This window comes from Scyliorhinus torazame, chromosome 16, assembly GCF_047496885.1.
Source record: "Scyliorhinus torazame isolate Kashiwa2021f chromosome 16, sScyTor2.1, whole genome shotgun sequence".
Lineage (NCBI taxonomy): Eukaryota > Metazoa > Chordata > Chondrichthyes > Carcharhiniformes > Scyliorhinidae > Scyliorhinus > Scyliorhinus torazame.
The window spans coordinates 5169423-5196584 of NC_092722.1; the positions used below are offsets into that span (position 1 = coordinate 5169423).

Here is a 27162-nt window from a genome sequence, read left to right on the forward strand (position 1 = left end):
AACAAATTATTTAAAAATTTAACACTGAAAACTGCTTCACCACAGAGTAACTGGTTGTAGCCATTGTAGGAAAGGTGGATGGAAGCTTCATCTAAAAAAATGCATCATTTTAAAGCCACAAACGAGGAAGCTGGGAGGGTTTAGGGAGAGTGGTCCAAAGATGGTGAGAAGTGACTGGAAGCTTGAATTGGGAACCATGTGCAAAGAGTGAATAACAAACAACTAAATGCGGATCCACTTCTTGTTCTCCTTCGTAGACTTCGACTATGGTCAAACAGTAAATTTGTGTTTTTTGTCCAAAACAGGTGAGGAAGAAAGGTGGTGGTGGGGAGGGGGTTGTAAATTGGGACGAGGATTTTAACCGCGATACATTGGATTGCGTTACAGGGAACCATGGACAGAGGAATGGATAAACAGGACTTGAAGTACAGGAAGGTATTAGTGAGTGGGTGGGGTTGAGTGTAAATGTTTATGAGACAGAAGTCTGTAAGCAGAGTGTTCGAGAAACTTAGGTCTGTTGGTGAAGTCTGTCATGTTTTAAAATGATGATCCAATAAGCCTGTTCCTTTGTGTTGATCACCTTTCCATCAATCCTAAATCTCTTTCTTTTTCAAACATATTTACACTTCAGTAGGGCAGCACAGTGGCGCAGTGGGTTAGCCCTGCTGGCTCACAGCGCCGAGGTCCCGGGTTCGATCCCGGTTCAGGGTCACTGTCCGTGTGGAGTTTGCACATTCTCCCCATGTTTGCGTAGGTTTCGCCCCCACAACCCAAAGATGTGCAGGTTAGGTGGATTGGCCACGCTCAATTGCCCCTTAATTGGAAAAAAAATGAATTGGGTATTCTAAATTTATATTTTAAAAAAAATAAAAATATTTACACTTCAGTAACCCCGGAATCGCTGACTTACAAAGTATACTGTAGGAAAGATTATTCTTTAAAGTATGTGTTTTGTACGATACTACCTCAAAACACTCCCGTGCTGTTAATGTTACAAACTTGGTGTTTTCTTCACCATTCAAGCGAGCACAGTCCTAAATTGTGCTTCATTAAAATCATTGTGTGTGAAATATCTCCCTTGTGCCACTATTTATCCTTCATTACTAATATTTTTACCACAACAATTGTTGAATATAATAAATGATCTGGCACAGTTAAAATAGTTTTCCTCTTGTATCTGCAGCCAATGACATCACCAGGTCTGGGCGATTGAGGAAGTTGTTCTGATATCACAGACTGAAGTACAATGATAGTTCATTCCTGATGTTCTGCAGTCTGAATTTTAAAAAAATGACAAACTGGTTTTAGCCACTTAATTCAATACGATAGGCTGGATTTGATAACCTGCCAGGCCGAGCCTCAGTATTGAGTACTTTGCAGCTACAGCTAATTCCACTGCGGATGGGAGTTCTTGCTCATTAGGTCTATGGAAACCTGCAACAGTCAATGCTATTTTTCCCAGGGTGGAAGAGTCAATTACATGGGGACATAGGTTTACAATGCGAGGGGCAAAGTTTAGAGGAGATGGGCGAGGGAAGTATTTTTACACCGAGGGTAGTGGGTGCCTGGAACTCTCTGCCGGAGGAGGTGGTGGAAGCAGGCACGATAGTGACGTTTAAGGGGCGTCTTGACAAATATATGAATAGGATGAGAATAGAGGGATTCGGACCCTGGCAGTGTAGAAGGTTTTAGGTTTGACAGGCAGCATGGTCGGTACAGGCTTGTAGGGCCGAAGGGCCTGTTCCTGTGCTGAACTTTTCTTTGCTCTTTGATATCTGGTTACCCTGACCTGACGGGAATAAACAAAAAAGACACAGGGTGAGAAAGGAAAGAAACTAAACAAGTGCTTTGAAAGCAGCTTTATTTTGTTGGTTTATTTACAATCTCTTTCCTTTTACAGGGCGATGATGATTTGAAAGACACTGGCTTCCATCTAACAACCACAAACCAGGGAGCCTCTGCTGCTGGCCCTGGTTTCAGCCTCAAGTTCTAATGCACTGTTGTGTTATTTAAAGGTCAGGATGAAAGACAATTCGGCAGCTAAAGGATGCCGTTTATATTTAGCATCTTAAAACTCCGCTTTCTAGCGGACATTGTGCTGTGTTCCCAAACGGCATCACAGGTCAGCAGGCTTCATCTTTGAATTTTTTTAAAGCTTTTAAATATTCATATGTAAAATAATTGAATCAAGTCATTTGCAATGTAAAGAATAATTGTTCAACTTGACTGGTTAAAGTGGAATATTTTGTGTACATGTAGAGTTTTGGTAAATTTAAAAATAAAGTCCAATAAAAGTTTTACTTTGGTATATTAAATTAGTTGAACGGAATATAGATTTCAACTAGAGAGTAGAAAGGGTTATTTTTTCAATATATGAATCCATTCTACGTGGATAGTAGAGGGATGTTATGCAGCGACTTTCTTTCAGAAAGCTTTGCACACTGAACTAAACGCCCGTGTGAAAAGTCCACATTGAGGATGGATGAGATGCAGGATTTTGATGGTCAACCTGGGCTATCGGAACAAAAGCTGTAACTGAGCCAACATGTTTTAAGTGTGATACGGACAGTCAAAATCGTTTTAATTTTGCAAAGCACATTGTGGGAGGTGTTAATAATTTGCACAGAAGTTGATGTACCATGTAGAGTGGCCTTAAATGCAAAAATGTCTGTATTTGCCATGGGGTTATCTACTTTACAAGACATTTAAAACACTGAACACAAGTCTTTTTCTGATATGATGTTTTGTTCTGACTATACAGCTCGTTTTTAATAGAATTAAATTGCAAATCAAACATTCCTAAATAATATTTGTAAAGGTAGGCTTTGCACTTGGCCCAATTATTGTATTCTCAAGTTATTCTAAAGATAATATAGAAGCTTTCACTGATGCATGCACATTGGATTGAACAAGAGGAGAGAACGAAATCATTGGTATAGTGAAAAATAGAAGATCTCTTTCAGTATATCAGGACCATTAGGAAGGGGCACTGGAGTATTACCAGTGCCGTAAGAACTAATTATTTATCACCATTTCCGCTGAAAGGGGAGTCTGAGAGTTGAGAACACAGGGGAGGCAGTAGACAAAACCTTTTCACTAGGAAGCTGAAGATGAACAAGCTTCTTGACAACCACTAATTACAATGAGATTGTGACCCCAGACCCTAACCAATATTTTTCAAAGCTCGTTACAACATTCAATGCCTGTGTCTCATTGGATTGGAAAATGTTATCCATCTTTAAAAATGGGAATGTGATGAACCAGTTAGATCTCCATGTCTGATCCCAAGTGTGGCAAAACTGGAACGGACTCTGACCATTTGGAAGGATGGGGTCTGTAAAACGTTAAGGTGGGATTCTGAAAGAACACAAGGAAGCAGTGGATATGTGAAGGCATTTAGCATTGTCCATGTAATATCAGTGTTAGCCAGGATTGACGTGTGACTGAAAGGTGAACAACAAAAGGTATAGGAAGAGATTTGTCTCAAATGGCTACCACGGGTTTAGTGTAGGCAGCTGTTTAAATGTTTTTCTGTGAATGTCTCGTGAAAAGAATATTGTTTATGGTGTATAATGCAATTAACACAAAACTAGGCATAAAATCAATGTGGTAAAGATTTCATGGGTAGTGAGAATTTGGATCTGCACAGTCTTTAGCACTGTTACCTCATTGCGCCAGGGACCTGGGTTCAATTGTGACCTCTGACTGTAGAGTTTGCATGTTCTCCCTGTGTCTGCATGGGTTTCCTCCCACAGTCCAAAGCTGTACAGGTTAGGTGGATTGGCCATGCTAAATTGCCCCTTGGTGTCCAAAGATGTGCAGGTGAGGTGTGGTTACGGGAATAGGGTGGGAGGGCCTAGAGAGGGTCAGTGCAGACTCGATGGGCCAAATGGCCTCCTTCTGCACCAGGAATTCTATGAAAGCTCTTCTGTTGGGCGTAGATGTCAAGGACTAGGAGTGAGGGAGTAGTAAATGAACCTTGTTAGACCCATAAAAGGCTGAAATGAAAGCTAATTTCAGTGCCCACATCAACAATATCCAGGAAATATGCTCTACACTATTAGGTTGAGCCATTTTCAGGCATAGGTGGTGGTCACTCAACATAAGCTTTAAGATGCTAGCAAGGGAGCCCCTCGTGTCACTGGAAATTAACACAAAAATAACATCTGGTTTATTGCCATCCTGTAATGACAGTTAGATAATCTACTGGTGACTATTTAATTCATGTCCAGTTTCCAATAATTAAATAACAGACGGGACAGGACAATAGTGATTCTTCCTCCTGAATCCACAGGTGCAAAACAATTCTGGAAACTCATGGATTGATGGGTAACTTTGTTTGACCAACTTCCTCACTTTCGCCCTCTCTACGTGTGAAATGGAACCAAAAACCATCAGATCAAAGATAAAGTGCCACCTATTACTAAATGGTTGAAATTGCCTACGGCTGATTACGGCAGTGTGATTTCTCATTAAAGAATACAAGAAACACCAATAATTCAGGAGATTAAACTGTTGACAGCTGAGGAAATGTATGTCGGAAAATAGATGTCCTGCAGCTGCAAACAGGCTGAAAACTAATCAGGCTCCTGCTGCTTAACCTGAACCCTGGGTATCCCTGCATTGGTTCTCTAAGCAGAAGTATTTTTCTCCCGAGACATTCGTTGGGAGGTTTATAATTCTTGAACCTCAATGCATCAGTTCTATGAATGTTTTCTGCATGACTTGCCCGTTGGAATGCTCTGGTCAATATTAAGGAATAGAGAACCTAACTTCAAATTGGTGCAGAGCTTAGAGCCATCTTTTGTGGAAATTTGGACTGCTGTCATCACCCAAAATGTCATTAATATTGAAAAAAAAATCAAAGCACAATTTTAAAAATGAACATTTTAACCAAAATATACAAGACCAACTGTTTTTTTTAATAAAAACTCCCATGAGATTTGCTTCTACACATTCCAGATGGACTTAAAAAGCACAATGCTGGCCCATAAAGAAGTGCTGCTTGAATATTTTTCTATCCATTCTGGGGTGTTAATGAGGATTTGGCATTAAATTTGCTATAACTCCACACTACCACATATAGCAACTCAGCTGCAAGACATGTCCAATTTACTGAGTCCCCACATCAAGGAGAAAATTTATCGCAATGGGTTCAAGGTACTGCCAAAATAAATTTCTGGTGAGATGTATCTCCAGACCTGAACACAATGATTTAGTTGATTTGACTCACAGGCTGGGGAGGCTCAAGAAGCAGGCGTCATCATTTTTAATTGTTGCTTTGTCACAATCTGGTATCTGACACTCTCCCACTGATTGTTCAATTGCATCAGAACTAACCAGCTGAACTAACGACACAACCTACTGCTAAGCTCAGTGAAAAAATGCTAAATTTAGGATTCTTGGAACAAGGACACGCAATAAAACAGCGTCTCATTGACCCGAACACGATAATGATCATGTCTCAATGGCGGCTCAGGAACTAATACATTCCATTATGTTGCATTGGCAGTGAGACATTATAGTTATCTTTATCGTCACATTAACACTGCAATGTGAAAAGCCCCTAGTCGCCACACTCCGGCGCCTGTTCGGGTACACCGAGGGAGAATTCAGAATGTCCAATTCACCTAACATCACGTCTTTCGGGACTTGTGGGAGGAAACCGGAGCACCTGAAGGAAACCCACGCAGACACACAGAACATGCAGACGAGACAGTGACCCAAGCCAGGAATCGAACCTGGGTTCCTGGTGCTGTGAAGCAACGGTGCTAACCACTGTGCTAACGTGCCGCCCATAAGCTAGTTGGAAATTTGATTCCTGGTCAATGTTGGTGAGTAGACATCAATTGGAGCTAACTGCACTCTGCCCATGGGCACCCACACAAACCTGCTCAAATTCCTGCCCCTTGTGAGAAAAAAACACATTAAATACTCTTAAACATATATAGCCTTCAGCTCAACATTTTGACAACGGTCAGTCAACTTTAATGCATTTTTAAAGATCTTTGTATAAACCAAAAACCAGAAAATTTCACATGTACAAACACTGCACTGAATACACATCACTATACAGACACCAGTTCAGTTTTATTAAAAAATACAAATTGTTACATACCTCTAACCCAGTCACTATGTTTAGCAAGTTACTACAGATACTTAATTAACCAGTTTATTTTACTCTGAGCACTACCTGCCAAGAGTATTTTGTAAGGATTTTGCCTTTTTTCTTCACTAGGCAAGTGTAAGTTCCTTCATTGATTGCATTGGCGATGATACTGAGCTTATTGCCCTTCATGGAGATGTAACCAGGATAGGAAATCTCTAATAGTTCACCATCTTTATACCATCTGAAAATGAATCCATAATAATAATCTTTATTAGTGTCACAAGTAGGCTTACATTAACACTGCATTGAAGTTACTGTGAAAATCCCCTAGTCGCCACATTCCGGCGCCTGTTCAGGTACACAGAGGGAGAATTCAGAATGTTCAATTCACCTAACAGCACGTCTTTCGGGACTTGTGGGGGGAAACCGGAGCACCTGGAGGAAACCCACGCAGACACGGGGAGAACGTGCGCACAGTGACCCAAGTCAGGAATCGAACCTGGGATCCTGGAGCTGTGAAGCAACAGTGCAAACCACTGTACTACCGTGCTGCCGCAATTAATACTCATGAATGGGTGTCCTACACCAATAGACTATCTCAAATTTAACAAGATTCATTTCAACCTCTTTTGGATGAGGCCCCAGCTGCCCTGTCAGGTGGGCACGAAAGATCGTACAACACCATGTGAAGAAGAGAAGAATTGTTTCTGAGGTCACTAGCCAGCAATCATCCGCCCATGAAGGGCTGGTGAATGCAGAAACCACTGGCCGATCTGAACAATGCTCAGGAAGAACAATTTTTTTTTTTTTTATAAATGTTTTATTGAAAATTTTTTCCCAAACAACAATTTTTCCCCTCTTACAAAGCAAACGCAACAATAACAATACAGAAATTTTAAACAATACACAAGTAACAAAACCCCTTTATCTTTGACCTAAACTAAACCCCCCCTGCCCCCCTCCCCCTGGGTTGCTGCTGCTGGTCATCTGTCTTCCCTCTAACGTTCCCCTAGGTAGTCGAGAAATGGCTGCCACCGCCTGGTGAACCCTTGAGCCGATCCTCTCAGGGCAAACTTTATCTGCTCCAGTTTAATGAACCCCGCCATATCATTTACCCAGGCCTCCAGTCCGGGGGGTTTCGCCTCCTTCCACATGAGTAGGATCCTGCGCCGGGCTACTAGGGACGCAAAGGCCACAACGTCGGCCTCTTTCGCCTCCTGCACTCCCGGCTCTTCCGCAACTCCAAATAGAGCTAACCCCCAGCCTGTGGAAGAACAATTTTAATAATAATAATAATCGCTTACTGTCACAAGTAGGCTTCAATGAAGTTACTGTGAAAAGTAACTTCGCCTAATCGCCACATTCCGGCGCCTGTTTGGGGAGGCTGGTACGGGAATTGAACCAGCCCCGCTGACATCGTTCTGCACTACAAGCCAGCTGTTTAGCCCACTGTGCTAAACCAGTCCCTGCTGGTTTTGGATTAAGTTACGAGTGAGACTTTGTTTCGTAGTAGCATTCCCGCTTCTGAGGCAGGCAGTCCTGGCAGGTCGACACTGCAGAACCAAACACTAAGGTGACATCGAGCGGGGATTACTTGCTTCTGTTATGTCTGGGGCGGGGGGGGGGCTCCTCTGGCATAGTTGTAAGCGTTCCAGGAACTCATTAAACCACCGTACCTTTCATGACTAACCAGCTTATTGGCTGCTTTATAGTTAAAAACCTTGATAGGTCAGTTGTAATATCGGCCTATAAATTTTCCAGTGGCAGGGCAATAAGATCCATGGGTAGGATGTATGAAATTTCATAGGTACCTCCAAATCTAATCAGCAGATGGCACTAATTCAGTTTGATGATACCAAATGTAGTTACTTTGGAATCTATTCTAAACTAATACTGTTAATTACATCGAATATAAAGCACAGAAAAAGGGTATTTGACCCAATGAGCAGATTGAACAGAAATCCTAGCAGCTAAATGAGTATTAACAGATGTTTATTTAAACTTAAGATAATTAAATAGCTTTGATGTAAAATCTAAATAGGTACAAAGGGTTGCGATGAGACACTAATGGCAGATAAAGAACATCTTTACCTAGACCACCGAACACACAACTGGATAAACAGCAGAAAGTCAGTTAAAAAGCATGAGTTAAGTGCTATAACTATCAGGGTAATCATTGTAATTTTGAATTTCAAAGAATCATCGTGGTTGTGCGCGAAATTATAAGGGGCCGTAATGAGCATCTTCCCAGACTTCCACTTAAGAGCTATGTTCAGATTCAGAACCTCTTGTGGTTCTGAGGTACCAGCAGTGATAAAAATGCTGAGGCTGTAACTGACTTTACTGCTATCAATTTAGCAACTGTAAAAGTACTTCCTCCGCCACGCTGCTTCTGCTGGTTGGAGCGATTCACAACATTTCAAAACCATCCATCGCTTTCTGCTACCAAAGCTTAATCCTTCACATCTACCTGTTCAGTCTCTTTGAAGCTAGAGGAGCCTCCCCAGGGCTCCACATACTGTACATGCATTTGCAGCAGTAAAGTCTTCAGCAATAGGAAGCCTGGCTCATTAGTCCCTTTGCAACCCTGGATCACTTGGGGTTACCCAACTATTTCCCCAGCTGCCATTAGCTTACTAAATGCAGATTCAGTGTCACCTTTCCTTAATTTATTTTTTATCTGCATTGCTGTTTGCAGAGTGATTGATTGGATGCGTGTGAATCAACCTTTGCATAATATGCCACTTGTCTGCCCAGCCAGCTGACATTAGACTCTTGAGAAACCACAAATGTTATTTGTCCTGGCTTACATCTGAAAAAAGCAATACACGCTGAGACATATGAAATCCTCAAGGATCTCTTTAATTTCTGAGTCTCTGGTTGTGTCAGTGCTGCCTGCGGTCAATTCTCAAGTTGTCTCATGTCAGTGGTTAGACACACTTCAGCCTGTCCAAAGCTGCTAGAAATGTCTCCAAACAAAGACTTTAGTTTGCAGAACGGCTGCATCTTGTTCAGATTCGAATAAGAAACATTTTGCATTTCAAAAGTGTTGCACAAACTCAAGATAACCCAAACTGCTTTACAACTGGATTTTTTTTATTAGATGTTATTACAACAGAAGTATTTTTGAAGTGTTGTCACTGTTGTAATAAAGGAAGTTTACGGCAGCCAATTTGTACACAGCAAACTCCCACAGGCAGCAATGCGATCGTGATCAGATAATCTGTTTAGGGATGTTGGTCGACAGATCTCCTCTGCTCTATTTCACAATAGTGCCATGTGGTCTTTTATGTCCACCTGCGTGTGCAGAAGTGTCCATCACTGCAGCTGCAACACAATACAATAATTGCCTTTTTCCTCAGGACCTGAAAAACACCTGGAGACATGTACTGTCTAGCAGATGGCTGTAACAATAAAGCTTCAGGGGGAGGCATTAAGGACATCAGTGACTTCCTGAGTAGCAGCTACCAGTGTTCAGGATCAGCCTGAATGTTACACACACTCTCTCTCTCTCTCACACACACACACACACATACACACACACAAACTTTCAACCAGTTGAACCTTTGAGCTTGTGCCTAACATCAGTGGACTTTTTTTTAAAATAAACATTTTATTGAGGTATTTTTGGTTTTACAACAACGACAAAATATACATAAGTCGATAAACATAGTGCAAAAAAAGCCTGCTTCCTCCCTTGCAGGTCTCACCTTCATTAACCCCCTACTCTAAACTAAACGTCTGCCTCTATCATGGCTATATTCGCTGCCCAGTGATAGTTACTGAAGTTTGGCAGCGCCAGCCGCCCTCTCCCTGGCTCCGCTCAATCATCCCCTTTTTTACTCGCAGGCTCTTGCCCGCCCATATAAAGCCCGTGATAACTTTGTTACCCCGTTTAAAAAAGGAGCGCGGAATACAGATGGGGAGACACTGGAACACAAACAGGAATCTCGGAAGGACAGTCATCTTCACCGTCTGGACCTACCCAACGAGTGACAGCGGGAGCGCGTCCCACCTTCGAAAATAGTCCTTCATTTGATCTACTAGTCGGGCCAGATTTAGTTTGTGCAACCGTTCCCATTCCCGTGCCACTTGGATGCCTAGATACCTAAAACTTCCTCCTACCACCCTACCTTCTCCCCATGTTCATAAATTGCCCTCCTCGCCTTTCTCAGCTGCTCCACCGCCTTCCCTGTAGTTAACAAGCCGAACTCGCCTGTAGCCTCCGCCGTTCCCTTAGAAGCCCTGCCTCTGGGGTCTCCGCATACCTCCTGTCGACCTGCAGTATCTCCTTTATCAGCCGGTCCGTCTGCCTTCTCGCTATGGGCCCATGTCGAGATCAGCTCCCCTCTAACCACCGCCTTCAATGCCTCCCAGACCACTGCTGCTGAAATTTCCCCCATGTCATTGACCTCCTGGTAATTCTGAATACATTTCCTCAACCGCCCGCACACATCCTCGTCCGCTAAAAGCCCCACGTCTAACCTCCAGTGCGGGCGCTGATTACTGTACTAACCCGTAGGTCAACCCAGTGTGGAGCATGGTCTGAGATTGTGATCGCCGAGTACCCCATGTCCACCACCCCTGCCAGTAAAGCCCTGCTCAAAATAAAGTAATCAATCCAGGAGTACACTTTATGCACGTGTGAGTAGAAGGAGAACTCCTTTACTCTTGGCTGCCCAAATCTCCATGGGTCCGTCCACCCCACCTCCCACCCCCATCCGCTCCATGAACCCTTTTAGCTCCTTAGCCATTGCTGGCACCCTGCCCGTTTTTGAGCTTGACCGGTCTAAACCAGGGTCGATAACTGTATTGAAGTCCCCTCCCATGACCAGCTTATGTGAATCCAGTTCCGGTATCTTCCCCAGCATCCTCTTTATAACCTCCACATTGTCCCAGTTTGGCGTGTATACATTTACTAATACCACCTGCACCCACTCCAATTTCCCAGTGACCATAATGGACCAGCCTCCCCCATCTGAAACTATTCTACCCGCCTCAAACACCACTCGCTTGTTGATCAGGATCGCGACCCCTCTAGTCTTCGAGTCCAGTCCCGAGTGGAAAACCTGTCCGACCCAACCTTTCCTTAACCTAATCTGATCAGCTACGCTAAGGTGCGTCTCCTGCAGCATTACCACGTCTGCCTTCAGTCCCCTCAGATGCGCAAACACACGTGCCCTCTTGACCGGCCCATTGAGCCCTCTTACATTCCAGGTGATCAGTATAGTTGGGGGGCTCATCCCCCCCCCCCCCCGCCCTTCGCCGATCAGCCATCCTCTCTCTTGGGCCAGTCACCAGCCCGCGCCTCCACCGGCCCAGCCTCCGCCCCCCTCTCTGTCCCGCAGCAACAGTCCCTCCCTCGTCAGCAGAACATTCCTCCCCCCCGCCCGCCCCCCCCCCCCAGTAACAGCACTAAGTAAATCAACCCCTTCGATAAGCCTAGCATCTGTTCACCCCCCACTACGCTTCCATGAGCTAGCCCGCCCAGCTAGCTTGGTGACCCTCACCCCTGGCGCCAGACAATCTCCCACCTATTGTCCCTTCACCCTCCTCCACCTCCCGCTCATACATATTCAAATTAAAAACAATTCCAACACAATTGTCCAACAGAGATGAAAAAATAAACCCTAGTTGAACTCAAACAAGAAAAGGTCAAGCAAAAGATCCAGCATCTGAACAAACACACCTTCACCCCCCAACAGTGCAAATACAAACTTTGACTTCACTCAGCTCTGCAGCTGGTCCAAGGTCAATACAGCAGCATTACAAATAATGTCTGAAAAAAAACAAGAAACAAGAAACTTTTTCTTTGCAAAACATAATCGCTACAGCCAAATTCAAAGTTCTCAGTCCGACACCAGCGTTTCCTCAGGCGACTCAAAATAGAAATGTTGTTCCTCGTATGTGACCCAGAGGCGGGCCGGGTACAACAGCCCGAACTTCACCTTTTTCTGGAAAAGAGTCGACCTGATCTGATTGAATCCCGCTCTTCTGGCCACCTCTGCACTCAGGTCTTGATAGATCCGTAGGATACTGTTGTCCCACTTGCAGCTCCGTGTCTGCTTGGCCCAGTGAAAAACACGTTCTTTATCCAGATATCTGTGGAATCTCACCACCATTGCCCTCAGGGGGTCTCCCATTCGCGGCTTCCTCGCAAGCGCCCTGTGAGCCCTGTCCACCTCCAAGGGTCGGGGGAATGCCCCATCCCCCAGCAGTTTCTCGAACATGGCCGCTCTCTATGCCCCAGCAACCGCTCCTTCGGATCCCTCCGGGAGTCCAACGATCCTCAGGCTCTGTCGGCGGGACCTGTTCTCTAGGTCCTCCACCTTCTCCAGGAGCCTTTTCTGCTGGTCTCTCAGCATCCCCACCTCCAACTCCACCGCAGTTTGATGTTCCTCCTGGTCAGCCTGCGCCTTCCCTACTTTCTGGATCACCCGATCTTGGGCATCCAATCTAAGTTCCAGCCACAAAATTGCCTCTTTAATCGGGTCCAAGCAGACCCGCTTCTGCTTGGCGAAGCCCTCCTGGACAACTTGCATCAGCTGCTCCATTGACCGCTGGGTCTACAAGCCAGAGGTCCGGTCCTCCGCCATGCTGTCTCCTGCTGCAGCTTCAGCCCAAGCCTTCTCTGTCTTTCTGTTTCTGCCTTTGCGAGCACCTCTAGTCCTCCTCTCCATGCACCGATGTGGGAATTCAGTTCACAATTGCCTCTGTCATCAATTTTTCAAATCAAGTCCGGTAAAATATCGGGGGCAAAGGGCCAAAAGTCCGACCCAAGCGGGAACCACCAAATGTGCGACTTACTCCTTCATAGCCGCCACCGGAAACAACATCAGTGGACATTAAGGTGCAGCAGCTGCTGTCTCTGGACAATGGCCTTGAGCTTGCTTTCTCAAGACCCTCTCCGCCTAGACATAAGGAAGCTTCAACAATGAGTTCAGCATCTCTTATTACTGCCAGCAAAAGGACTACTTATTTGGCGATGCAGTGTTACATACGGGCAAACGCAAAGCCAAGCTCATTCACCGAGGTTAATTCTCCAGTTATTTAAACAGTACAAAAACCTCTGTTTATTATCCGTGATTAAAGATATGAAGGGACAAACCGCTGCAAAGAATTCAGATTAGCAAGGAATCTGGTTCCTGAGGATTTGTTACTGCCTTGATCACCATGTAAATCAAACCTCTTGCAAACTGATTAATTTCCACATCAATCGATGTGGCCTGGTTTTATGGACAATTTTATTCACTTCCATAAGGAGCACAAATAATTCAGATAATACGCAGTTACATAAATTAGACTCAACTGTGAGCAGAAATGTCAATGAATGTGGATACAGATTTAACAGATCCTAAACCAACAGAGACCAGTAACATTTTCCCACTCCGCAGTGGGCATGTGTACAAGTAATTAATGCCATGCCAGTTAATTCCTTTTAAAAATAGGTGAATTAGACACTGAGCTAGGTTTTAAATTCACCCCAGAAAAAGTCTCTGCTGGTAAATTCTCTGCAAATTGAATCTCAAGCCAGCTCCTAGTGTGTATGTGCCTGTAAACCTGCACCTGATTATTGGCAGTAAATTTGTAATCTCACATGAAACACCAAGATGATTACTGGAACCATGTTCGACTAGTTTATATGGAGGTGCTATCCTTAGGTTGGGGGTGAATAATAATAATCTTTATTATTGCCACAAGTAGGCTTACATTAACACTGCAATGAAGTTATTGTGAAAATCCCCTAGTTGCCACACTCCGGCGCCTGTTCGGGTACACAGAGGGAGAATTCAGAATGTCCAAATTACCTAACAAGAACGTCTTGTGGGAGGAAACCGGAGCACCCGGAGGAATCCCACGCAGACACGGTGAAAACGTGCAGACTCCCCATAGACAGTGAGTCAAGCCGGGAATCGAACCTAGGACCCTGGCGCTGTGAAGCAGCAGTGCTAACCACTGTGCTACTGTGCCGCCTTCACGGATGCAAAGTAAAGGAAACTCTATATTCAGTATCTAACCAAACTGGTTGATGTTCATACTGGCTGTCCAAAATGCGAACGGTCATATAAAATATTAAGTTACTGAATACATTCAGATATAAGGATCATTGTTTAAAAAAATTACTTACTGCAGTATCCCTTTCTTATGAGCAATCTTTTGTCCACATTGAACTGTAATATTCCGTCCTTTGTGAACTTGCCTAACCTTAGTTCTGGGAGGTACAGCTGTAGGTGCATTGGTTGGGATGGGAGGATCTGCAGAGCACATATTTTAACATTTAAGTCATTATTCACCACTTTGTGAAATTGTTGGCTTGGTGTATTTTTAAGCAATGGAAAAACAGGAGAATAATTACTTCAGAGCTGGGAGCTACAAGTCCCAGTGTTGTCTCAAATCTACAGGGATGGGGGCTAATGATGAATTTAGCAAATCCTTGGCCAAATTACAAAGTAAAGTCTTGGACAGTACAAAAGAATCAGGCTGAATACATCTGTCTTCTATGACGCTGTTGAAACCCTCATCAGTGCCTTTGTTGTCACTCAACATGAGTATGCCAATGTTTTCCTGGCCACCCTCCATAAAGCTGAAGTTATTTAAGGCGCATCCTCTTGCTTCCTTACTGCTCCCCCCCCCTCCCCCAAAGTCCCTTTTACCCCCTATGCTCGCTGACCTACACTGACTCCCAGTTAAGCAACATTGCAATTTTGAAGCTCCCAAGGCCCTAAGCTCTGGCATTCACTCCCTGTGCCTCATCACTGGTTTACCAAACTTTTCTGCTTTAAGATGATCAACTTAAAACCTCTCTATTTGATCAAGGTTTTGATCATCTGCCCTAATATGTGGCTCAGTGTCAAACCCCACTTTATAACCATCCTGGGAAGCACCTTGGGCTTTTTATTCCATGTAAGGTGCTACATAAACACAAATTGATGTTGTTGAACAATCAATCGGTTTTCAATAACAGGAGACCGTGTGAATGTCTATTTTCCGGACTTTTTAGTGATAACCCAAGTCCAGTAATTTTGTGAAGAGCATAGCCATAACCACTTTCAATTTAGAATTTAAGCTTCAATTCGAATGAATAGTGCAAAACCTATGTCTGTTTTAATTGGAGAAAATGCTCTCATGGCTGTCTTTTTTCAATGTTTAATGACAAATTTCTGCTGAATTATAAACTGAGAAAGCGATGAGTGGAAGTTTTCTATCTTTAGCTGCCTCTGTTACACATGAAACGGCTGAAGTCAGCAAGATAGACAATGCGCAGCGCCCATTACTGGAAAATACTTCCATTATTTCTAATTATTAGAGCTTCACCCCCACAGCAATCCGTTGTTTTTATGGAATTTGAGAGCTCAATTATGTTCAGTGAATGGATCGTGGGTTTATGGTATGCACTGACATAACCTTGTGCTAAAAAAAGCATGAAATGAAATGAAAATCGTTTATTGTCACAAGTAGGCTTCAATGAAGTTACTGTGAAAAGCCCCTAGTCGCCACATTCCGGCGCCGGTTCGGGGAGGCTGGTGCGGGAATTGAACCGTGCTGCTGGCCTGCCTGGGTCTGCTTTCAAAGCCAGCGATTTAGCCCTGTGCTAAACCAGCCCCTGCATGACGACAGTAGCTGCGACGAGAGTGCGTACAGGTGAGAATCCAGAGGAAAGAGTTGGTGAGCGAACGGAAAAGATGCTGTTGTACCTCTGCAGAAATCACAGCTGAGTGGACAATGCTTCTTCATTATAGTACGGTGTTTTTCACAGAAACCCTCGTGAGCCCAGGAAGGACATTCATCAAGCCTGTCCAGGCAACCTTCAAATGAAGGAATAAGTTGGGTCAGTGATTATATTTTTAATTACAAAACCATGCCCATCTTTTATAAAAATCGCCTCCGCCTCATGATTGTTCCCAGGCTCATTTACTCCCCTTCCCTTCAGTCAGGGGATTCTCAATGTCTCCACAACAGATTTAATTATATCAGAAGCTGTGCCACAGATCACATTTTACAAAATAATGTGGATGAAGTAGAATAGACAGAAAAAGTGCACAATGTGAACGGGCTAATGAACATTAAAACTGATCATTTTGTTATTTGGGTGGTGCTTTTACAACAAACACTGAAGCGTTTCGGTGCCGGAGGTTAAAAATGTACCTTTTTTGTAGGAGGGAAATAAAAGCAGATAAACTTAGAACAAATTTCATCGATAGATCACTCTCAGAATGTGCCGTACAGAATTTGGTGCAACTGGGCGGGGCTGCTCGACCTTTAGCCCTGTTGTAACCCACACGAGACCCATGGGACCAGGGCGGTTAGGCTCCCAGAGTTCCCATGCTTCCCGTGTGGCTGCTTCTGGATACTATTAAACTAGAAAGAGAGCAGAAGAGATTTACGAGGATGCTGTCAGGACTTAATGGTCTGAGTTATAAGGATAGGCTGGGACTTTTTTCACTGGAGAATAGGAGGCTTTGGGATAATCTTATTGAGGTCTATAAAATAATGAGCATCGATAAGGTAGATAGATGGTCAACATCTTTTCCCAAAGGTAGAGGAGTCTAGATCTAGAGGGCATAGGTTTAAGGTGAGAGGGGAGAGATACAAAAGAGACCAGAGGGGAAATGTCTTCGCACAGAGGGTGGTGAGCATCTGGAACAGGCTGCCAGAGGCAGTGGTAGAGGCCGGTACAATGTTGTCATTTAAAAAGCAGTTAGACAGATATATGGGCAGGGTGGGTATAGAGGGATATTGGGCCAAATGTGGGCAAGTGGGACGAGCTTAGTGATACAAACTGGGCGGCATGGACCAGCTGGGCCGAAGGGCCTGTTTCCATGCTGTAAACATCTATGACTCTAACAAGCCCCTTCCCACTTCTGCTCCAATTGCTGCCCCATCTCAGGGCACGGCATTACTTTTCACCTGTATACTGGCAACCACCCAGCCCTATCTCACCACCACCTCGCTGGAGTCCTTCACGGTTTCTGAATTCTCAAACTGCTTGCCTGACATCCAACACTGGATGGGCAGAAATTTCCTTCCAATTAAACATTGGGAAGAATGAAGCTGTGGTTTTGGGTCCTGGCTCAAAGCGCTGGTCCTCACTGACTCCCTCCCTCTCCCCCGCAACAGTCGGACGGTTAGTCAGTCTGTTTGTAATGCCCGTCTCGCAAATCCTGAGATCAGCTTCCAATCTCATATTCCTCTCACCTTAAGACTGCTCCGTCGTAACTTTGCCCACTCTCAGCTCAATAGCTGTTGGAGCAGGATTCACCCGAATAGAATAACTGGGTAAAAACAAGCTTGATGTGATTTACATGCATATTTTTACTTCTTTTCCTGAGTGAGGTGTATGGCCTCCATTCCTATTTTCCCGACAGTGCGGTTAAGATGACAAAACCACTATTTGGGAGCCAGGACTGGGAATGTGTCAAATGTCAAACCACTACATCATACTATCATTGTTCACAACACTTCTTTTACAGGCGAGCAGAGTGCCACAACATTCAGACTTACCGTACAGCCTCCAAATCCCCCAGATATCGTCCTGAGTGATTTTATCTTTTCGTGTTAAAGTAGCATTTTTGTGCATAATTGCATTTGTGTTCAAAGAGTGCATTAGTCCAAGGCTGTGTCCGATCTCATGGGCTGCAATGTGTACTAGGTCAGTGAGCCAGACCACTGTAATAGAGGCAAGTCAGAATCAGATTCGCATTTATAAAATAAATGTTTATTTTGGAATCATGCAAATTTAACATGACAGACAATATTGTTCTACCAACAAGGAGAAGTCTTACTCCCAGATTCCACTCTTCAGACTAGCTCTTAAAGTGTGCTTTATGTTAATGCAAATCGTTAACAGCTGGGATTATTTTTAAAATTTTTCCAATTAAGGGGCAATTTAGCATTTCGCCATCGGATGCTGGGTCCGGCGACACTTCTGCGCAGGTCCCTCTGGGTGGCGGTAGTGAGATGCGCAACCTCGAACCATAGGGTGCTCTGTCCCAGCCACAAATTCTGCAGAGAAGCATTGAGGGACAAGGGGTCAGCCTGGAGGGACCTTCAGAGATAGAGGTCTCCCCGGTGTGTGACCCTCCCCCCCCCCCCCGCAAACAGCGTCAATCCAGGTTCTTTTCCATAGATGTCACGCCCAGTCCCCAAAAGAAAAGAGGCGGGGGGATAGTGAGGAAGCTGCCGCTGTCCCCCGAGCAAGGTGCTTTGGGGTTGGACGGGACCCTAGAGGGCCTGTTCCACCCAGTACAATTTAGCACCCGGACTTGTTCAGTGTCTCAGGGGAGGGGGTCAGCGATAACCCCCTGCTTCTTCGGTTCTGAGCGGGTTACAGTTTGGAAGACCCTCTGTCCCAACCGCTGTCTTCGGACACCTCTGCCACACGTTCCCGGAGTTATTTCCGGGGTCTTCCGGTGACCATGTGTCGGGGACGGAGCAGGCATCTGCATCACCACCTCCCGCTGGCACGGGGCCCTGGGAGGAGCCTGAGGAGATCCCGCAGCCCCTGGGTTGGTTGATGGGCCCGTGTCGCCCGCCGCACTCAGTGTGGTGGAGGATTCGGGCCTGGAGGGCGATTGTCCGAAGGCTGTCAGCCGCCCAGTGTCGGGGGCGCAGGGTGCACGAGATGCTCTGTAGCGGGGTGCGGGTCTGACTGGTGCCTGACACTACGTCGCCTCTCACCCCCTCTGGGGAACTCCCGGAATCTGGCACATCATAATTGAAGGTTCTTTTGTTTTTCTGCCTCCGTAGATAGTTCAGGCAGTGCCCTATTGGACACCCCCCCCCCCTCCACCAACACCCCGACTCCCTCCCTCCCCACCACCCTCCTTTCCTCTCTCTCCACCGTCCCCCTTCCTTTCCCTTCTGTTGGTACAGAGGCGAGGGTATCTGTTCTCTCCAACTCAAAATTAGTGTTTGTACCATTTGGCCTTGTACAAATGTGATGGTTACTGTTTTAATAAAAAGATATGGCCAATCCACCCACCCTACACACCTTTGGGTTGTGGAGGTGAAACCCACGCAAACACGGGGAGAATGTGCAAACTCCACACGGACAGTGACCCGGGGCGGGAATCGAACCTGGGTCCTCGGCGCCATGAGGCAGCAGTGCTAACCACTGTGCCACCGTGCCGCCCCTACAGCTCGGATTATTCACCATCATTCTGGAGCAGGAGAACTGGCTGTTATTTCCGCCCCCCTCAGGCCACGGTTGCTGCGGTTACATTTTTTAGCTGAGATCACTCTAGACAAACCAAGGGTTGATTCTCGGACTATTCTGGTCTTGTTCAGTTTTTCATTTAGCCATTCAGACAGCCAAGTGTGGTGGCTAGAGACATACACAGGAGGCTTCCTGTAGTTAACAAGATGTTGACTGACGAAAGGCAAAGCAGTTAAGTAAGGCACAGAACAACAACTCTGGTCACTTTGGCTCTGTGGTCCACATTGCCTGGGGTTCTGCTCTCAGGGCCTCTTCCCTATTGGCTGGGGTTCGCGTGCTCCCGTGCAATTGGCCCTGAACTGAGTAGCACAATTGCTTTACAGCTCCAGGGTACCAGGTTCCATTCCTGGCTTGGGTCACTGTCTGTGCGGAGTCTGCACGTGCTCCCCCGTGTCTGCGTGGGTTTCCTCCGGGTGCTCCGGTTTCCTCCCACAGTCCAAAGATGTGCAGGTTAGGTGGATTGGACATAATAAATTGCCACTTAGTGTCCAAAAAGGTTGGGTGGGTTTCGGGATAGGGTGGAGGGCTTAAGTGGGGTGCTCTTTCCAATGGCCTCCTTCTGCATTGTAAATTCTATGTTTCTATGGTCTATCAGTACATAAAGGGGCTGCACTACCACACCAAATTTCCTAAATTCCAATTTAGGCAAAACTCTTATGTGAGCTGTTAGCCGCTGATTGAGGTTTGGTGTTCAATCTGAGATTCGGTATTCAGTCTATCCAGTAAGATGAATGACTCCTCAACCACAGAGACCAATGGCTTCTCAATGATGGTCACTTTTGGAAACTCAACAGTAAAATTAAAAGTATGTTCAGTGCAAATATCATCTTCATTTCTAAACAGGATGGGCCATCTTTCAGTCTGTAAGAGGTTATTACTTTGAGTATGTTTTACATAATGAAATGACAGAACTTCTGATATATGTACCAACACATACTGGTGGTATAATTTGACTTCTTTTTTTTAAAATATTTTATTGAAAATTTTTGGCCAACCATCACAGTACATTGTGTATCCTTTACACAGTAATATAACAATATAAATAACAATGGCCAGTTTTATAAACAAGAAATAAATAATATATAAACAAAAACAAAACTAAATGGCAACCGCCTTGTCCCAGATAAATATTCTCCAAAAATATGTTTTAACAGTCCAATATACAATTATCTATAACAACAACCTATACATATTATACTTATATATTAACATCCCTGAGAATCCCTCTGGTTCCCCCCCCCCGGGGCTGCTGCTGCTGTCTTCTTCTTTTCCATTCCCTCTATCTTTCTGTGAGGTATTCGACGAACGGTTGCCACCGCCTGGTGAACCCTTGAGCCGATCCCCTTAGGACGAACTTAATCCGTTCCAGCTTTATAAACCCTGCCATGTCATTTATCCAGGTCTCCACACCCGGGGGCTTGGCTTCCTTCCACATCAACAGTATCCTGCGCCGGGCTACTAGGGACGCAAAGGCCAAAACATCAGCCTCTCTCGCCTCCTGCACTCCCGGCTGTTCTGCAACCCCAAATATAGTCAACCCCCAGCTTGGTTCGACCTGGACCCTCACTACCTTCGAAAGCACCTTTGTCACCCCCACCCAAAACACCTGTAGTGCCGGACATGACCAGAACATGTGGGTGTGATTCGCTGGGCTTTTCGAGCATCTCGCACACCTATCCTCTACTCCAAAAAATTTGCTAAGCCGTGTTCCAGTCATATGCGCCCTGTGTAACACCTTAAATTGTATCAGGCTTAGCCTGGCACACGAGGACGATGAGTTTACCCTACTTAGGGCATCAGCCCACAGCCCCTCCTCAATCTCCTCCCCCAGCTCTTCTTCCCATTTCCCTTTCAGCTCGTCTACCATAATCTCCCCCTCGTCTCTCATCTCCCTATATATGTCTGACACCTTACCGTCCCCCACCCATGTCTTTGAGATCACTCTGTCCTGCACCTCCTGCGTCGGGAGCTGCGGGAATTCCCTCACCTGTTGCCTCGTAAAAGCCCTCAGTTGCATATACCGGAATGCATTTCCTTGGGGCAACCCATATTTTTCGGTCAGCGCTCCCAGACTTGCAAACATCCCATCTACAAACAGATCTCTCAATTGTGTTACTCCTGCTCTTTGCCATGTTCCAAATCCCCCATCCATTCTCCCCGGATCAAACCTATGATTATTTCTTATCGGGGACCACACCGAGGCTCCCGTCTTTCCCCTATGCCGTCTCCATTGCCCCCAAATTTTCAGAGTAGCCACCACCACCGGGCTTGTGGTGTATTTCTTCGGTGAGAACGGCAACGGCGCCGTCACCATGGCTTGTAGGCAAGTCCCCCTACAGGACGCCTTCTCCAATCTCTTCCACGCCGCTCCCTCCTCTTCTCCCATCCACTTACATACCCTTGATATGTTGGCGGCCCAGTAGTACTCACTCAGGCTCGGTAGCGCCAGCCCCCCCCCATCCCTACTACGCTGCAAAAATCCCTTCCTCACTCTCGGGGTCTTCCCGGCCCACACAAAACCCATGATACTCTTCTCAATCCTTTTGAAAAAAGCCTTCGTGATCACCACCGGGAGGCACTGAAACACAAAGAGGAATCTCGGGAGGACCACCATTTTAACCGCTTGTACCCTCCCTGCCAGGGACAGGGATACCATGTCCCATCTCTTGAAGTCCTCCTCCATCTGTTCCACCAACCGCGTTAAGTTTAACCTATGCAATGTACCCCAATTCTTGGCTATCTGGATCCCCAAGTAGCGAAAGTCCCTTGTTACCTTCCTCAGCGGTAAGTCCTCTATTTCTCTGCTCTGCTCCCCTGGATGCACCACAAACAGCTCACTTTTCCCCATGTTCAGCTTATATCCTGAAAATTCTCCAAACTCCCCAAGTATCCGCATTATCTCTGGCATCCCCTCCGCCGGGTCCGCCACATACACCAATAAATCGTCCGCGTAAAGAGATACTCGGTGTTCCTCTCCTCCCCTGAGTACTCCCCTCCACTTCCTGGAACCCCTCAATGCTATTGCCAGGGGCTCAATCGCCAGTGCAAACAATAATGGGGACAGAGGACATCCCTGCCTCGTCCCTCTATGGAGCTGAAAATACGCAGACCCCCGTCCATTCGTGACCACGCTCGCCATCGGGGCCCTATACAGCAGCTGTACCCATCTAATATACTCATCTCCAAAGCCAAATCTCCTCACCACCTCCCACAAATAATCCCACTCCACTCGATCAAATGCTTTCTCGGCATCCATCGCCACCACTATCTCCGCTTCCCCCTCTGGTGGGGGCATCATCATTACCCCGAACAACCTCCGTATATTCGTGTTCAGCTGTCTCCCCTTCACAAACCCAGTTTGGTCCTCATGGACTACCCCCGGGACACAATCCTCTATCCTCATTGCCATTACCTTGGCCAGAATCTTAGCGTCTACATTCTGGAGGGAAATAGGTCGATAGGACCCGCATTGCAGCGGGTCTTTTTCCTTCTTTAGGAGAAGCGATATCGTTGCCTCCGACATAGTCGGGGGCAGCTGTCCCCTTTCCTTCGCCTCATTAAAGGTTCTCATCAGTATCGGGCAAGCAAGTCCACATATTTCCTATAAAATTCGACTGGAAATCCATCCGGTCCCGGAGCCTTCCCCGCCTGCATACTCCTAATTCCTTTCACTACTTCCTCTATCTCGATCTGTGCTCCCAGTCCCACCCTCTCCTGCTCCTCCACCTTAGGAAATTCCAGCCGGTCCAGGAAGCACATCATTCTCTCCTTCCCATCCGGGGGCCGAGCTTCGTATAATCTTTTATAGAATGCCTTGAACACTCCATTCACTCTCTCCGCTCCCCGCTCTATCTCTCCTTCCTCATCCCTCACTCTCCCTATTTCCCTCGCTGCTCCCCTTTTCCTCAATTGATGGGCCAGCAACCTGCTCGCCTTCTCCCCATACTCATACTGTACACCCTGTGCCTTCCTCCACTGTGCTTCTGCAGTACCCGTTGTCAGCAAGTCAAATTCTACGTGTAACCTTTGCCTTTCCCTGTACAGTCCCTCCTCCGGTGCCTCCGCATATTGCCTGTCCACCCTCAGAAGGTCTTGCAGCAACCACTCCCGTTCCCTACTCTCCTGCTTTCCTTTATGTGCCCTTATTGATATCAGCTCCCCTCTAACCACTGCCTTCAGCGCCTCCCAGACCACTCCCACCTGGACCTCCCCGTTATCATTGAGTTCCAAGTATTTTTCAATGCACCCCCTCACCCTTAGACAGACCCCTTCATCTGCCATTAGTCCCATGTCCATTCTCCAGGGTGGGCACCCTTCTGTTTCCTCCCCTATCTCCAAGTCTACCCAATGTGGAGCGTGATCCGAAATGGCTATAGCCGTATACTCCGTCCCCCTCACCTTCGGGATCAACGCCCTTCCCAAAACAAAAAAGTCTATTCGCGAATAAACTTTGTGGACATAGGAGAAAAACGAAAACTCCTTACTCCTAGGTCTACTAAATCTCCACGGGTCTACTCCTCCCATCTGCTCCATAAAATCTTTAAGCACCTTGGCTGCAGCCGGCCTCCTTCCAGTCCTGGATCTCGACCTGTCCAGCCCTGGCTCCAGCACCGTATTAAAATCTCCCCCCATTACCAACTTTCCCACCTCTAGGTCCGGGATGCGTCCTAGCATACGCCTCATAAAATTGGCATCATCCCAGTTCGGGGCATATACGTTTACCAAAACCACCGTCTCCCCCTGTAGTTTGCCACTCACCATCACGTATCTGCCCCCGTTATCCGCCACTATGGTCTTTGCCTCAAACATAACCCGCTTCCCCACTAGTATAGCCACCCCCCTGTTTTTCGCATCTAGCCCCGAATGAAACACCTGCCCCACCCATCCTTTGCGTAGTCTAACCTGGTCTATAAGTTTCAAGTGCGTCTCTTGTAACATAACCACGTCTGCCTTAAGTTTCTTAAGGTGTGCGAGTACCCGTGCCCTCTTTATCGGCCCGTTCAGCCCTCTCACATTCCACGTGATCAACCGGGTTGGGGGGCTTTTTACCCCCCCCCCTTGTCGATTAGCCATCCCCTTTTTCCAGCTCCTCACCCGGTTCCCACGCAGCTGTGTCCCCCCCCAGGCAGTGCCCCCCCCGCCCACCCCACCCCATTCCGGTTCCCCCCTCTCCCCAGCAGCAGCAACCCAGTAACTCCCCCCTCCCCCCCCCCCCCCGCTAGATCCCCCACTAGCGTAGTTACACCCCCCATATTGCTCCCAGAAGTCAGCAGACTCTGGCCGACCTCGGCTTCCCCCCGTGACCTCGGCTCGCACCATGCGACGCCCCCTCCTTCCTGCTTCCCTATTCCCACCATGATTATCATAGCGCGGGAACAAAGCCCGCGCTTCCCTTTTGGCCCCGCCCCCCATGGCCAACGCCCCATCTCCTCCACCTCCCTTCCTCCCTCCACCACCACCTGTGGAAGAGAGAAAAGTTACCACATCGCAGGATTAATAACAGAAAACTCATCTTTTCCCCCCTCTTCGCCCCACCACTTTGTTTCAAACGTTCTTTTTTAATAACCCGCTTATTCCAGTTTTTCTTCCACAATAAAAGTCCACGCCTCATCCGCCGTCTCAAAGTAGTGGTGCCTCCCTCGATATGTGACCCACAGTCTTGCCGGTTGCAGCATTCCAAATTTTATCTTCTTTTTATGAAGCACCGCCTTGGCCCGATTAAAGCTCGCCCTCCTTCTCGCCACCTCCGCACTCCAGTCTTGATATACGCGGATCACCGCGTTCTCCCACCTCCTGCTCCGAGTTTTCTTTGCCCATCTAAGGACCATCTCTTTGTCCTTAAAACGGAGGAATCTCACCACTATGGCTCTAGGAATTTCTCCTGCTCTCGGTCCTCGCGCCATCACTCGGTATGCTCCCTCCACCTCCAGCGGACCCGCCGGGGCTTCCGTTCCCATTAACGAGTGCAGCATCGTGCTCACATATGCCCCGACGTCCGCTCCCTCCACACCTTCAGGAAGACCAAGAATCCTTAAATTATTCCTCCTCGCGTTGTTCTCCAGCACCTCCAGTCTTTCCACACATCGTTTATGGTGTGCCTCGTGCATCTCCGTCTTCACCACCAGGCCCTGTATGTCGTCCTCATTCTCGGCTGCCTTTGCCTTCACGACCCGAAGCTCCCGCTCCTGGGTCTTTTGCTCCTCCTTTAGCCCTTCGATCGCCTGTAGTATCGGGGCCAACAGCTCCTTCTTCATTTCCTTTTTAATTTCTTCCATGCAACATTTCAAAAACTCTTGTTGTTCAGGGCCCCATGTTAAACTGCCACCTTCCGTCGCCATCTTGGTTCTTGCTTGCCTTCCTTGCCGCTGCTCCAAAGGATCCACTGCAATCTGGCCACTTCCCTCTCCTTTTTCCATCTGTTTCCAGGGGGGATTCCCTTCTGGTTTACCGCACAGTGCTTCTAGCCGTTAAAATTGCCGTTGGGGCTCTTATTAAGAGCCCTAAAGTCCGTTCCACCGGGAGCTGCCGAAACGTGCGACTTAGCTGGTCATCGCCGCACCCGGAAGTCATAATTTGACTTCTTAACACACATAAAAGTTGGAATGGAGTCAAATAATTAGCAGAATAAGAGAACGGGGCAATATTTCACTATTTCTCATTTTAGGTTGCACAATAATTTTACAAAACATACCCTTCTGCCAACTGAAGTATGTTTTCCCCAATATCCAATGTTCAAAATCATCAAAATGGATTTCTCCGTGGGACGGGAAAAATGCATGTGCTAGTTCTCCAGTTATCCCATCGAAACATGGATGGGAAGAAACTTGCACGCAGTCAGTGTGATTTATGGGATAAAATCCTAGCAAAGAGGAAGAGAAACAAAACATTAAAAAATATTTCATAGCCTTTTGCCCCACATTGAAAAGATTTCAAAGTGATAGCATGATCAAATGTGTCCATCAAATTCTCTGAACCGTATCCTGTTGCGGCCTGGAAGAAATCCATCTTGGACTTTGAGATAAATGCTGGGATTTGGTTGGAATTTGGCATTGGACTGGGATCTTTTAATTTTCCCTCTTGTTATGGGAGAGGTGTTTTCAGAACCCCAAAATGTATCATGGAGTCCAACCAACCCCCACCTTTAATGGATTGTTGCTTTTGAAGCACACGGCTTGTTCCCCAGGTGTAGCATTACAATTATGGACACGTGGTTTTTAAAACAAAACGATGTTTATTCCATGAACTCAAATTAACCTTTTAAATAAACATTGAATCTCTTAACACCCCTTACTTCAAAGATAACCCCAAAAATAATACAACACTACCCAATCCTGCAAACTGTTTCTTTACACATCCAAAAGACTTAACAAATCCTTCAAACAGAAACACATTAGATTTATATTCAATACTGAGACCTTTTCCGATTTCACCAAATGATCAAGAGATAGTCCTTCATGGCTGAGATCACCAGCAATGCAGCTCACAGCCACACCCAAGCTTTCTTCAAACTGAAACTAAAACTCCCAAAAAGCAGAAGCTCAGCTTCCCCCCTGTGACATCACTTCAGTAATATGATCAGCTTCATTTCTTAAAGGTACATTTCTCAAACATCCAATTCTTAAAGGCACTCTCACATGACACTCTCCAGTTTCAGTTTGGGTCAGATGGCCAAGTCACTTGTGAATAACCAAATATGAGCATTTCATTTTAAACAAAATAAAGCAAGGCATATCCAGGCACTTGGGCAGAAGACAGGAGGCCTCTTCAGAGAGGAAAGCTTTGAGAAGGAGATCAGATTGGGATTTGAACCAATTGACAAACTAGTTTATCAATTATC

At 46.2% G+C, this 27162-nt stretch overlaps 2 protein-coding genes across 18 annotated transcripts in view; one reads left to right on the forward strand and one right to left on the reverse strand.

Annotated features, from left to right (window-relative positions):
* Positions 1-2297, forward strand: part of cdk11b (cyclin dependent kinase 11B) — a 58352-nt gene extending 56055 nt beyond the window's left edge. For all 15 annotated transcript variants that reach the window (XM_072477826.1, XM_072477823.1, XM_072477834.1 and 12 more), the window contains one exon: positions 1901-2297. In XM_072477826.1, the coding sequence (XP_072333927.1) occupies positions 1901-1993 (93 nt within the window). In that variant the 3' untranslated portion in view covers positions 1994-2297. The remainder of the gene's footprint in view (positions 1-1900) is intronic.
* Positions 2298-5953: 3656 nt separating this feature from the next.
* Positions 5954-27162, reverse strand: part of mmp23ba (matrix metallopeptidase 23ba) — a 38566-nt gene continuing 17357 nt past the window's right edge. For 2 of the 3 annotated variants that reach the window (XM_072477838.1, XM_072477840.1), the window contains 5 exons: positions 26017-26184; positions 17612-17776; positions 15805-15915; positions 14238-14364; positions 5954-6350 (listed from right to left, as the gene is read on the reverse strand). In XM_072477838.1, coding sequence (XP_072333939.1) covers positions 6173-6350; positions 14238-14364; positions 15805-15915; positions 17612-17776; positions 26017-26184 — 749 coding nt within the window. In that variant the 3' untranslated portion in view covers positions 5954-6172. The remainder of the gene's footprint in view (positions 6351-14237; positions 14365-15804; positions 15916-17611; positions 17777-26016; positions 26185-27162) is intronic. The other variant, XM_072477839.1, reaches the window with a different exon arrangement.